Raw genomic sequence first — 15,213 nt, 5'->3', positions numbered from 1 at the left:
GGTAGATAGCATCAATTTCACACTTTCACGTATACTTTCCATCAAGTTGTTGTACACCAAATGGGGTACTTTGACCTGAAACAAACCCAAAGATATCCACGTTTGTTTATGTTCACTGGTGGTAGACCGATCTATTTTTCTTTTTGACATGGCAGATCGATCAACTTGATCAACATAGTGCAACGTTACAACTAGTAGACCATCATACATAGAGGATGCACTGAAGTGTTGCATATATGCTCTTACAAAACGATTCCAGCCATCACATATATGAACTGTGGTCAACTGGCTCACAACAGACTCAACTTGAATATGATTCAGCAATAAGAGAAACTTGCTAGAGTGTTCAAAAGTTTCGGCATTTCGCTCTTTTTGGGACATTCACAACACAATATCAAGCAATACACCATAATGTGCTCACAGCACAACTCATATGACATTCAAATCAATCCCTACTGGACTCGCAACTCTAACCAAACAGAGAAAATCTTGTCAAGTACTACCTCCGGACTTATTTAATCGACGCAACTGTACTCACACCATACGGTAGTTTTGCCTCCCTCCGCGTCGATTTAATCCGACCGAAGGGAGTAACAATCATGCCAAAGGAAGCTGTCGCACTACCATTACAACTCCTGGCCTGGAGCACCGAGAGAGGCCAAAACAATCCACACCTACATCCCATCCTCTTCTTCAAATGGCTCTCTCCGAGGTTTTACACTTCGACGAATCTCACGATGCTCCTCTTGGCGCCTCACATATATCTTCCACATATTATAACATATATGAGTTAAAAAAATGAATCATCAAAAATTGCACGACAAAAGCAACAGGTGTAGTTTCATGCTACAGAGGAACAAAGCTTAATTAGCACCCATATTCCACATGCTTGGCAACTACATGTTGTAGGATATCTTGCAAGCGGGACTCCTTTATTGAAACTGCCACTGCAAGGAAGATGAAGACAAAAAAAACTTATATGCATATTCCTTCAAAGTACGCAAATATTGCGTACTAGCAATTTGACAAACTCATTTAATACAGAAAGACGGTATCTCTACCAGTGTTGGGCACTAAATCGTCCATATTCAAGAGGCTAAACTATAAAATCTTGCCTTGGAAAAAAATGGGTGTATGCAAGGTAGGCTAACAAGATGGCTAGCATTAAACCATTCCATAGTCCGCCACAAACTTATTCAAAATGCACCTGCGTAAAGTAAATTAGCTGACCTTCATACCTTACACAATTCCTCCATCTGATTGTCTGACTTCAGAAGATGATAAGAAATAGAGTAAGCAGGCCGAAGAGGAAGGTAAGACACTAGTCCAGCGAGTGACCAACCAACTTGTTTATCATGTGATAGACACCATCTTTTCAATGAATTTTCAGATGTTTGCTGCACAAAGGGCAGTAAGATGTTACCATCGAGTCTACTGAAAATGGTAAACACATTTTCTTAAAGCGTGTAAACATATCCATAAGTTCCATAGGCAGCGTCAAGCTTCATGGGGCTAGCAAATCCACTGATACATATTAACAGGTTGTACTACTATAATGATAAACATCTAGATGGGCAAGGAGGGACAACAAACATAAATTATATAGGACATTATCAATTGTAAGAGCCAAGACTTGGACTAATGAACAAAGCAGTTTCACGCTAATTCTTCAGGATATGGCGACCCAGCCAATTCTGTGAAGGGAAACAACAAAGCATAGTGGGAACCAGCTTGCACCCTTTCACTAATTGACCTTGGTATGAGTAGGTCATAAATCACAGGACAAGCTTATGCTAATACCATCAAGATATATCTTCAGAAAATAAAAGCTATCAGAAACACAAGCAAATTACAAATGTAAATCGCTCTGCACCATCCCAAGTAGCTTCTACAGACCCAAAATCCATAAACTTATCTCAAGGAAAGAAAGTAAAAGAGATAACCGAGAGAAGTGATGTTGACTAATCAAAGAGGCTGCATACCACAAAACTTCAACATAGATAACACTACGTGATGACACATCATTCAAAACATGGTGACATACACTGTTCTGCTATGACTATGACCTCACCAACATATCTAGTACATCATTGGCTAGAAGTGCAAGTAACATAATTAACCCTAAACATGAGTGAAAACAAGTAATCATGGCACTATAGAAAGATTGGCACAGAAATATGACTTCCTAGATTCACGTTCAAGACAATCATGTGAGACGAGTTTAGTGGATGTGAATCATATTAGCCTGCATGAATATAATTCAAAACAGAAGAAAGTAAAGGCAAGGAGATTAATAAGATACAGCCTGGTGGCCTAGCTTTGAGCTTGACCATCTCTGACCTAAAAAAACACGACAAGGCTATACACGCAGCCATGAAGCATCAAATACACAATGATACAAGATAATGTTGTTCTAGAAAGTAATGCATTCAGAAAATGGCTCAACTTTCTCTACACACGAAACTTAAATATTTTGATCATGCCTACTCTGAATTGTGCAAACCATCTGTAGTACTATCACAAGGATATCATCGAGCATTTAATGTCCTGTAGCTCTAGTGGTCGAAAAAGATCAAACTGACCAGCTTTCCAAATTCGAACACATCACTAGTATACAGAGTTCACTGGTGACAACTACATAGGAGATATTATATTTAGATGGAAGTGCAAGTAGCAGCATTAACTATAAACATGAGTGAAAACATGTAATCATAGCACTATGGCAAAGCAAATGCACTAGGCATACCATTAGCAGTACAAAAAAGATGAAAATATTCGCACATAAATACAACTTCCTAGATTAACGTTCAAGACAATCATGTGAGACAAGTTTAGTGGATGTGAATCATATTAGCCTGCATGGATATAATTCAAAACAGAAGAAAATGAATGCAAGGAGATTAATAAGATGCATCCTGGTGGTCTAGCTTTTGAGCTTGGCCATCTCCGACCCAAAAGAAACATGACGAGGCTAGACCGAGAGTTTATCTTCCAGTACCAAACATCACACGCATAGTGCACACACAGCTCAATTTAACTCAAAGCATCCAGCAAAACAAATGCACAGCATATATACTCAATTGGTCATGAATTGATCAAACCATCAGCTAACTAGATAGATTATCCAGATCAATTAGCGATATTTGAACTGCTACAGACTGATATGCCAGACATATAAATGCACAAATGGAAGCCCACACACCTATAGAAAGGTAAATATTAAAGGCAGTAACTCAATGCATCTAAAAGCTATAGATTGCATAAGCAACTTAAGCACTCCATTAATATTTAGTTGTTTTCTTCACAAAGCTACAATTTTTTTCTCATGATTACAAAAATTACAAAGCATATAAACTAAGAAAACCTTTTTATATGGTTACATGAACAGAATCCACTACCTAGAAGTTGATAAATTTTGTCAATCACTAGAAGCCCGCTGTATTGTAAAAAACAGCTAAAAATGCTCAATGTGGGGACAAACAGACAATCCCTAAACCTAAACATCACATAGCCAAGCAAATATAATAGCACGTGCCATTACCATGACCAAATCCAAATTAAGCTAAATAGGAGCGACACCGCATGGTGGAGCACAGAATACGTGAACCCCAAGGAGCTCACCGGAAGGAGTGAACGCCACCGCTACAGTGGTTGCATCGCCAAGGAGGTGGCCAGAGCCAATGGACAACCAAGACCACCACTGAGAACAAAGGCACATGAGGATGGCCAGAAGTGCACCGAGAGCCCTCGTTGGAGTGGTGGTCATACATGATTGGTAAGTTCAGATTAAGGAGGACTGCCTAACTGCTTCTTCCAGATTCCCTGATAAAAAAATAAATACTGATTAGGAAACAAATGAGAGTTTGGTCCAAAAAACTAATACATTCACGTCTGGATCCGAAATAAATAGCTCAACCTTCTCTAGGCATGATACTGCTCTGGATATTGACAAGAAATATATTTGAACCTTTGCATTACTAGGCTGAAAATCTACAATACAGCTGCTCTAAAGAAATCTACAGTATTTTTCTAGGCCCATGTAGCCCGCACCGGCTTTATAAACAACCAGGAAATGACACATACGCAATGGTACAAGATGATTCTTTCTTAACAAGGAATGCATGCATGTCTTGAGAAAAAAAAAGTAGCTCAACTTTCTCTAAACAAAACATCACGGAATGTACCAATAAATATTTGAATCATGAAGTTAACCTGAATTCTGAAAAGCATATCTAGTAGCTCTAGTGATAAAAAAATGATCAAACTGACCAGCTAGAATTAATAGGTCACAAAAGGAGGTGTTAGTAATGCATCATCATGCTTACAAGCTATAATCAATGAAAGTACAACATTTTTTTACCATCTACTTATACTACAAAACACTCCTCCTCTAGACACCTTCATCATGCGTAAAACATGCAGGAACATGAGCAAGAAACAAAATTAGGGAGTAATAGGGAACAAAAGGCACCACCTATAGATCAACAATTGGATCAGGGATGGGAAGCAACCGGTTTCTTCACTTAATCAACAAGGATGCTGCGAAAAAAATATTTTAATGACAGCTCAGTTAGCAAATTCCAAGTCACGAAACAACTAGTTGGGGAAGGAATCTTGACTACTAAGACACTTGTGCAGTCCAGATGATCCTGCCCATCGCATTAATACCCGGGAATAATGGATGCAATTTCCAAAGGATTCACCACACGGTCGATCCAATGGAAATCCACTACACAGTCCATCCAATGGAAATTTAAATAAAACAGAAGCTGCACAGCATATGAAGGCCGAGCACAGAAACACGAAAGATTTGTGCCATAGCATAATATAATTCGACTTGACCACTTCATTTAAGGAGTTGATACAAGCAACAACTATCCAAGTGCAGCAAGGATGTGGGTTTCAAGAACAGAACAAGCATTTGCCCTGAAATTAGCGCAAACACACAGAGCTCAAATCTTGTCCAGGAAAATAAGCGTGACTAAACAATCTAATCCTTGTGTGCATAATTCATGGCAGACAACTCATGGCCGTGTAGCCACCTCCTGGACAGCTCTACCTCCACTTCTCCAATGAAATACAAAAAATAAAGTAAAAGCAATTTTTTCAACCGTTTGAGGAACCAGTTTGGTATCAAATTTCATTTTTAGTAAAACAAGGATTTTGTTAGCCACGGTAATAATCACTTTAGGGGCATCAATAAGACCAATTCAGTTAAGCAAATAAATTCGTGTTTTGGTAAGAAACATGAGCACATGAATCAAAAAAGGCAACCATAGAATTCATCTTTATCAGGCATTGACATGGTGTTTTTTTGTATTACAAAAGAGCAGTACATGTACAAATGAGGAAAACTGTACATTTGCATATCTAAAAATGGATAGGATGTGATCCAGCACACATACACCATATCCACCATGGTTAAGAGGAAATCAAAAACTATGAGTGCACCACATTTTTTTCAAACATAAAACAAAACATTAAGTTCCTTTTTTTGCAGGGTCAAAAGAAAAGAAAAAAACAGACACAAATGCTCACAGATGTAGCATCAAGTGTGTTGTCATAGAAGCACCCATTTTTCATGCAGACTATAGAAAAAAGACAAGACAAGCAACTGTTTTTTATGGTATATTATCTGTTAGATAAGCCCTTGGCATCGTTGATCAGCTCATGAACGAGGTGCACTCAGCAATGGTGTTGATGTTCTTGAAGGCGCTCTTCCTGGTACCATCAGTCAACAGGTAGATGGTTTGGTTCACCCTCCTTAGGGGGGAGATATTCACAGCCTAACTCTTTGGAACACCAGCAAACTCTATATCGTCGGCATCATCGCATGGCCCGCTGCAAATGGATATTAAGCATAACATCATGCAAAGTTCAAACGGGATAACAAAACAACCAAAACATGTCGTGGCTAACAAATATTACAAAGAAAATTAGTCTTCACACTACATATTCGAAGCTCAACCAATAACTCTAAACTTCAAATAGAAGCTAAAGTATGCATACAATGCCAAAAAAACAAGTGGAGAAAGATACTGTCAAATCAATTCAGCAACTGATACTTAATGAGATATATCGATTGCTTATTTGAATCCCAGAATATGGGTGTTCGTACATGCCTTCCACACAATATGACATCTCATTCACTAACCTAAAAAATTAAAACCACCCTTCAATAGAAACACAGACTTGTCATCTCACTTAAGAAATGAGCAAAATCAGCTCCGTTTTAAAAAAACCCATTTCATAAGATAATATTCTGCAACCAAGCAAGCTACTAACAGAACACATATCTATAAGCTGTATCCAGATCAAGAAAAAATCTCAAGCTTCAGAGTTACAAACCACCAATAACCTGACTTTGATTAACAAAAGAACAAGAGATGAAATAGACCTAGGAGAGAAGGAGTTATACCTTCCAATGGCAGAACCATGTCGATGAATCTAGGCGACAGAAAACTAGGTCTCCATGCACCTAGGCAGGGGAAGGAGTGCCTCTCGGCTGGCATGTGGCATGGCAGCGTCGCTGGTTGTTGGCACTGGCAAGAGCTACGCTGGACGTTGTTGCCAGACAAGTACCATTTGTGCTACAACACAACAACCGGGCCAAGACCTCCTCCTTCCTCGAAGTACAGGTGCAGCAGCAGTGATACCTCCTCCTGCCAGTGTTGTCTCGCAGCTGACCACAGAATTACAATGTTCAGGTTAGCTACAAAAAAGAGCTACTAAATTATATTCGCCATACTAGCCGCACACTACAAACATATTCTGCTTGAGATATTAATTTTCCAATTGAGAGATTCATTTTCCAATTAACTATGTACCAACTTGAGATATTCATTTTCCAATTTCTCATGTGCTATGACAATGTTAATTTCTAGACACAGCAGGCTTTAATTTAGTAGATCATAAAAGTTTGACAACAAGAAACATTCAGTAAAAAAAGATGCAACACGGCAACAGTTTGAAAATATATCGTAACTTACATTAACGAATTATATACGTAGAGTACTTATTGTTGCTACTTGGAGTATTTACCGTTGCTACTTTGAGTTCATTGAATTACCTACTCCACTAATTACCACAAAAGATTCATAGAAGTATCTTCTCCACTAATTAGCACAATGCAATCATCACAGAAATATTCCAAGACGATATACTCCACTAGTTACTGAATATTGGCAGTACAAGCAAGAAAATGTGTTCACTGAAGAATTGTTGGTAAAAATAGTTTATAACATGTGGTCTCCAATTGCACTTCATGGTTCAATGGTGCATAAGACAAGTAGAGACTAGCAATTCAGTTAGTGGTAATATTTCACCAGGAGTTCCAGATTCAAGCTTAGGTGGTGAAAATATTTCAAGAACTCATTTCCACTGTTCTACAGTACAAGCAAATATAGCAGTAGAACTCATTTCCACTACTCCATGTCAAACACTACTCAATGTTCAACTATCAATGTACTAGCATGCTACTCCTCTCTGGGCATCTCTCCGTGTTAGATCTAACACTAGCTTCTCCAAGGTACAAACAAGAAACACATACTCCAGCAATAAATAAGGCACTCTAAGTATAAAAATGAAATTACATTCGGCGGCACCATCAGAAGGAATGATGAATAAGCACATAGCAATATGCAGAAGATATATGAACAATGGAGTAGAGGACATCTCTATAAAACCAGCAAGACAATTCCACATTCGGGGTACTAATCTATACTAGTGGCTTAAGAGAGCGCAACAACCCACAACACACCAAAAGGGGTTAAGAAAATAGTGAATACACCATAAGTGGTCTACGAAAGAAACATTACAGAGTACCACCCTTAGATGATGTCAAAACATTTGGATAGGAAAACTTGTGTTTCCAGAACTTAGCGAAACTGAAAAAATGCATAGATTCTCAAACCCAAATGCTCGAAGTAGTGACATGCGTAATGATGCAAATTTAACTGAATAATCCAAGAAAATAACAACAACACAATAAGAAACACTGCACAAGTACATATGACAAAGGTAGATTTATCACTTATGCAGGGCAAACCATGGTAGTTGAGGTAGTGAGAACCATATCTAAAAAGCAGTGTATCCATACACAACGTGACAATAACTACCGCGCCATCTAGAAAGGACACTATATGCTATATATGAGAAAGCACAGAGTAGAGAAAATGTGGGACCAAACAAACACATGATTCAGTTGCAGTGCAGAGTATCAAGCATAGTAATATATATCCTATAATTTGCATTTGAATGAATCAAACAACAAATAAGATTTTATGCTATGAACAAATGTACTAGTACACCCCTCATATTTTAATTCACAAAACACATTATTTTGACAACACATTCAATGGCAGTTAGCAAAATTATAAAATAGCAGCGGCAAGTATAGGGGGAGCAAGGGTGCAGGGGTTTGTCAGCAATTTTCCTTTTCAGTAAACCTTGATTTCTCTAGTAAACTAGCTGAATCGTGAGCTAAATCATGGCCTTGGCACTAACCACAACCAATCCTCACCCAGACACACAACTCGCATGGATGAATCACACAGAAAATGCTATCATCAATTAACTGACCTGTGTCATCGCAACGGTGAACCTCGTAGGCTGAGTTGCCAACGTTGACATCATCAACAGCCTACCCCCTGCACCACCGGACGTGGACTGGAACATCGCCACCAGGAGCCAGAACCGCACCGTCCCCGCGATGGTTGGCCGCTCATCGTGGGTGGGGTGGAACAGAAAGTTCAACAGCTCCTGGCAGGCGACCATCCGCACTGTCTTGGTAAACCCCGCCAGCCACCACTATGATTGGAGGTTAGCCCTACCCTTACCTTGACAGATCAACCATCGCCTTAGAAGATCTATCAGCGTCGCTGCAAATCCATCCGCCGGAGGGAAAAAGTCCATTTTGAACTTGACCTAGCTGGACACGAGAGGAAGAGGGCGGCGACAAGTGCAAGAGTGAGAGGGAGGCGATAGCGCGCGAGGGAGCGAGCGGTGGCGTCTCGCGCAAGGGAGAGCCAGAGAGGGCGCCCGCGCTGTATGCGAGGTGGACGTCGGCGGTGATGCACACGAGCGAAAGGAATGCAACAAAGTGGGAGCTATGAGAGTGAAAAGAGAGGAATGCCCGCGAGCGTTTCGACCAGCAGCAGAATTGAAAAAAAAACAGAGATATTTTGTAGCGTTGCAAAACATGACCGTGGATCGCTTCCCGAACTTATAAAATTGAATGAAGGGAGTAGTTTGGACATACCCTTATCGTCTGCGGCATTCACATCCAGGCACAGCTCCTGGAAAAGATACATGGACAACAGGGATGTATATAACAGATTTTATATCAGATTATCAATACATAACAGGGAGGTATATATAAAAGATTTTATATCAGATCACTATTGAAGGCAACGAGAATCGAGCATGAGCAATGTAAGTGCTACAGATAGTAGCAGATAAGAATGCATCAAATCACTAGGTCAAGAGTAACCTGATGCTGTAGGTGACCATTTTCCTCTTGCAGCAGGTCCCTTTGGCCTCCGCCACCCCACACAGCCTCGGCACCAAACACCTGAAATAGAAAGAGGACAAATAAGACTAGATTTTGACAAATAGAAGAATGATGAAATACCCCTTCATGAAAGAATACAGAACAAAGCCACAAACAAATCACACAATAATCAACCTTGTGTGAAACAACGGTTGCGTTGAATGGCAGTCCAAAAAACCGCAAATTTATCAAAGAAGGCAGCCAGAGGCAAATACATGACACTAGGGCCTCGGAAATATTACCTTCCACTAGCTAAATTCTTGCTCATAATAAATAAAATAAACTAGAATTTTTTGTTTTGGTTATTTAGTCCTGATTCGAGTTGCGGTGATAAAAACCAATCAATTAATTGCGTTGGTTCTTTAATTACCAGGGGGAAAAGTAGATACAACTCCAACTAGGTATTATTGCAGCTACTATAGCAGAGCTAAACCATTGCCCAGCAACAAACTTCTACAATAATGCATGTCAACATGTATTGGACCAAACATAGGTTGGCCTCATCGGCAAATCTACCAGACCTATTAATTTGCAACATCTAGCATGAAAAATGAACAAAATCACGAATCTAACACGAATAAATGGTGTTACATGCATCATCAGCAACTAAAGTATTCGACCAATGTGGAATGTTGAATTTTTGTTGTTATTCATCATATACACCAATAATCTTTAGCAATTGGTACAGCTCAACACAAGTTGTTTCAAGAATAAACAAACATAGAAGATTGTAGCACAAACTAACTAAGGATCCATGGCCATGATAAGAGAAGGGAACAAGAAGGAGCTCACCTAAACCATGGAGATGAAGATGAGGTCAACCAAACTTCAGCATCGATACAGTGGCGTTCCTCCCTTCGCTAAGCTCTAGTCACTCCATGCTCCAGACGACACCCTCTCACAAAAAATTATATGGTCAGAGCCAAACTTGAGAAGAGTGCAAATTATAGATCAAAACGGATATGGCCAGAAAACTATATAGATGGGAAAAAACTGAGCATAGCAAATAAGACATACATATCTTGTGTGTCAGTGTCATTGCAACTGTCAAGATTGATTTGCAAGAGGTTAAAACGTAGGGCATGAATGTGTGATTGTGATCCACACATACAAAAATTATCAGAATTTTCACAACATCAATCCATCATCCAGCTGTCACTAGAAACTTTATTAAACTTGCACTCAGGATTGACATGACATTGCTATAGAGACATGCTCATGAATAAATTCGTCCATTCACCAGCAACTCACAGATCACATACACCCAGTGGCGGAGCCACGTACAAGCTGTGTAGTCAGCTGACTACACAGTTTTTGATGTATACAAGCAGAAATAAGACAGAAATTAATGAAAATTTCATAGAAATACATGTATTTGACTACACAACTTTGAAGTGACTACACAAGTTTAAAGTTCTGGCTCCGCCACTGCATACACCTAGTATATATACTCAACTAGAGCAAGTCAATATTTAACAAAAGCTAGGAATTACATCCATAACTACTAAATTTAGTAGCCCCACTAATAAGCCAAAATAGTGCCATTGACCACAACAATCAATATTACGCATACCAGGAGTTGGAGATCAAAGTGTGAACCAGTAGCTCACCAAAGAGATTGTAGCCAAGGCCAAGGTTCAAAGCCAGCGCATCATACATCAGTCTTAGCATCTACAAGGATGTTACCAAAGGCAATCCTGGGCCAAATCCCAACATACTCCATTCACTAATTAATAAAGACTGGAATAACCACGTGGACCCCAAATCAAACCGGTTGCAAGATTCTCTTGTACATAATGCTGCAATGGACATAATTAAACGTGTAAACATGCAAGTTTGAACAGTTAAAAGTTTGGAAGGGTTGCTAAAAGATACAAAGCAGGAACAAACTCTAGAGGATATAATAATCACATTTATTTGTATCTCAGCTTCTCATCACATTAACCTGGGCATATATACCTAACTTGGTTAAATCACAGCAAGCAAAGTAATCTGATTCAGCAGCTATTTAGAAGTAATAACTTAATGTCTTATTCCAAGATCCTCTCTCAAATCTGGTACAAACCATACAGCTCACGACTGAAGTCCTAAGCTCATGGATCCTTGCAAGCTAAGCTCAAATTACACATTACAACCAGAGTCAATGTGGACTCGTTGATGATATAACCAATGAGAATAGAGGAATGAAAATCCACTCTCTACTAGAAAATGGTAGCACATAATATGTCAAAGAAACTTCTTCCCTTCTCCCTATAATTAGCTAAATGCAAAAGTAGTTGACAGCAAACAAAAAATAGGACCAAGCAACATTGGTGTATTTTTCTAGTCCGTGAATAGCAGCAACTCCATAGTGTGTGCTATTCAATGCAAGCCTTGTACACAATAACAAAATGTGAAAATCATTTATAACTGACTAAGCTACATAACTTTCTGACTAATCAATCAAGCCAACGAGAATCAAAACCATCCAGGGGCCATAGATTAACCACAACAATGGTTTTACACAACATGCATGATTCTAGAGCAGACAAAAGTATGCGTCTTTTAGGTCGCCATTAGTATATATGATGTGTGTCTGTCAATTGCAAGTGAAATAGTTAAGAGCATTGTGACCGCAAGTCAAGTAAAGAGCACCGCTCGTCATGTTGATATTATACAAGGAATTAGTCTGACCAAAAGCAAAGCCAAGTTGTTTTTTTCTGCACAGATTTATTCATTGCATGGCCCAGTAGTGACCATTGATTGGACGGCAATAACTAAATCGGGAACTACAGCTGTGCTGAAGCCTCATATCTTAATCTTATTACAGACCATATGTCATCGGGCAAGCATGAGAGCCACGATCAGCAAACGGAGGCAGGCTCCCGCAGCCCAACCGAACGGCCACATAAATGGAATCAAACAACGCTGAATGTAATCAGATTGGAAATGGCGAGCTCACCTTGCAGAGCACGCCGTACTCCTTGCGGGGGCGCTTCAGGCTGCCCTTGTAGGCCATGGCAAAACCCTAGGTGGCCGAAGAATTCGAATCAGATCATGTAATAGCAATTAAAGGTGGAATCAGCTGCTGCACTAGGTTCGGAACCGTGGTCCGGACTAAAGCAGCAGGACATAGGAGGGTTGAAGAAGCTACCTTTGAGGCCGAGGCGTCGGGGACGAGCAGCACCGCAATGCGCTCCTTCATCGACGCACACGACGCAGACGGGCGAGTTGGACGGAGCCGCGCGCACCGTCGAATCGATGCACGCGACGCCGGCGAGCAAGCCAGCAGCGGCACCATGGCGGCGCCTTCTCCTTCAAATGCGAGGACGGGGCGGCGCTTGGGATTAACACTAGCCCAGGAGGTAGGACTGCGTTTCGATGGTCGGTAGAAGACCGCGCGAGGCCGTGTCGTCCGAAGCACTCGAGGTGCGTCGGCGGGTGTGGACGGTGGAGGGAGCGGCGGCGGAGAGAATGGGGAGCGGCGGCGGGTGTGGAGGGTGGAGGGAGCGGCGGCGGCGGCGGCGGGGGCCGGCGGAGAGAATGGGGACTCGGCTCGGGAGCGAGGGCGTTTGGTGAGCGTCTGGCGGCGTGCGTTGCCTGCGTGAACTTTGTTTACCTTCCTTCCTATATTTGTGATTGGCAGGAATGGTAACCAACGGAAATTTTGGCCCGGAAGACAAGGTCTTAATTTTGCCTCGGAAATTTTGTGCTTCAATTTTCGATCTAGATTTTGACGCTTCATTTCATTTTCTAAATTTTCGGCTAGGTTAGCTAGCTCTTAATTTGGTTATGTTTTATTAACACATATGTATATGCGCACTTCTTGATTAGCTTGCATGTGCCATGGAATTGACTTGCATCTTCAATTCTTCATCGTATCTATGGATGCATGAGTCATTGTTAATTTATACATGTTCCATCTAGTTTAGAAGAAAATAATAACTCGGTGAGATACCAAGAAGTTTATGTGGAAATGAGGAAGGCCGTTGGATCAGAACCTCGTGATCCACGCACAAGTAGCTAGTAGTAACTTTGCCAAAAAATAAAAGACATTGGTGGCGTTATTCTCCCGCACCACCAACTTGACACCACTGCCATCTCACCACCAACTTGACACCACTGCCATCTCCGGCCGTTGGGCTCCTCAGGTCGAAATTCGGCGCTATTTAGCATCGGATGGATGTAAAATTCGGTCAACGACGAGCCCATGGGGAGAGCGAATATAGACGAATTCAAACATAAATAGGTAAAACGAAATTTAGAGATATTTAATATATATAGGCGAGTTCTTACATATATAGGCCGAATTCGTAATATATTTGAATTCGGCCAGACGGAAACATGAACTAAACTTAAAACACGGTGTTCTACATGCCTAAATGGCGGTAGACCGTCGTGTAGTCGCCGTCGTCGTCGTCGCAAGAGTCGTCGCCGTCATGCGGAGGTGGCGCCTGCTAGCTGCTGGCCGGGGCCCAACGGCTGGACCCTGCCAAGGGTCGCCGAGGCGTGGCGGTGACGGCGTCGGCCGATACCACTCGTTGTCGCTGGAGTCCTCCAGCTTGATGAGCGGCGCGCCTCTGGCGGGTGCGGTGGCGGCGCCGCGTGACCGCCAGGTCCGGCGATCGCCCTGTCTCCGCCTCCTCCCTCTCACGATCTGCTGGACCAGGCGAGCGTCGTGTCCATCGGCAGGGCGTTGTCGGCGGGGACGAGGTCTTGGAGGGACCTCGCGATCGCCTTGCGGACCGCCGCATCCTCGGCCCGCGCGGCCTCCTCGGCAGCGAGGTCAGACGTAGCTGCGGCCGATGCGTCCTCCTTCTTCGGCTTACTCTTGCGGCCCGCGCGCTGGTGACGACGAGGCGTGCGCCCCCTCGCGGATGACGAGGGCGCCGCTGCTGCGCCCTCTGGTCGGCGGTGGCGACATCGGCTCCTTCTTCACCGTCGTCCTCGGTGTCGCTGCTGGAGGAGCCGACCCGCAGGAGCGGGATGCCGACCTCGGCGCCGACCCGAACGATGACGAGGATGCCATCCGCCGTGGCATCCACGAGCTCCCGTGTCGGCGCGACACGGAAGGCACCGCCGGCGGCATCCCAAGGACGTGGTAGTTGCCGCCCTCGATCGGCCTTTCTCGCCATGACCGGAGTCCGGTCTCGGTTTTCACCGGCGATCGTGCGTCTTGGACCTTGCCGCCGGCCGAGACTAGATGAAGACGATGAGATGAAGAAGTGAAATGCGGGTCGTGGCCCCCGAGACGGGGTTAGCACAATCTGAGAATGTAGAGGAGTATTTTAGAAGGGAGTAACTTTTTTATTCTTTTCAAAGGGTTAGAATGGAATAGGTATTTTTCGTAAGGTAAAGCTTGGAATAATAGTTTTGGTTGGTGGAGTTGTCGATTGGTGCAAGCTAGTTTGTGTTTGTCACGTGAAATGGGATTTCACCGGGTGGAAGAGATAAAAAAAAAAAGGAAAAAAAAAGAGGCAAGGAATAATTGATCACGTAGTACGTAGCGTCTGGGAAGCATTTCCGGCGGGTTTTACGAGACGTCCCTTTTATTAAATTTTCGTTCGTGAAGTACTAGTAGATAGAAAGAAAGAAAACATGGCACTTGGGAGGCAGTTGATGTATCGAGGAGAACCGGCCCGCAATTAAATCGGAGGCGATTTGGACTTGAGCTGGCGGTGGAT

General features: G+C 42.2%; 1 protein-coding gene across 1 annotated transcript; it reads right to left on the bottom strand.

Moving 5' to 3' along the window:
* Window positions 1–301: 301 nt before the first annotated feature.
* Window positions 302–14,664, bottom strand: LOC127344856 (uncharacterized). The gene is made up of 11 exons (XM_071821213.1): window positions 14,469–14,664; window positions 12,684–13,156; window positions 12,492–12,557; window positions 10,343–11,349; window positions 9,491–9,571; window positions 9,260–9,296; window positions 6,419–6,682; window positions 4,475–4,539; window positions 3,622–3,822; window positions 1,239–1,397; window positions 302–947 (listed from the first exon to the last, which is right to left on the bottom strand). Exons 1-4 carry the CDS (start codon window positions 14,662–14,664, stop codon window positions 11,281–11,283), a joined length of 804 nt encoding a protein of 267 aa, XP_071677314.1. The 3' UTR covers window positions 302–947; window positions 1,239–1,397; window positions 3,622–3,822; window positions 4,475–4,539; window positions 6,419–6,682; window positions 9,260–9,296; window positions 9,491–9,571; window positions 10,343–11,280.
* Window positions 14,665–15,213: the final 549 nt, after the last annotated feature.

Source organism: Lolium perenne, chromosome 1 (assembly GCF_019359855.2).
Source record: "Lolium perenne isolate Kyuss_39 chromosome 1, Kyuss_2.0, whole genome shotgun sequence".
NCBI lineage: Eukaryota > Viridiplantae > Streptophyta > Magnoliopsida > Poales > Poaceae > Lolium > Lolium perenne.
The sequence above is the reverse complement of the archived record's forward strand: the minus strand, read 5'-3'. Positions and strand labels throughout refer to the sequence as shown.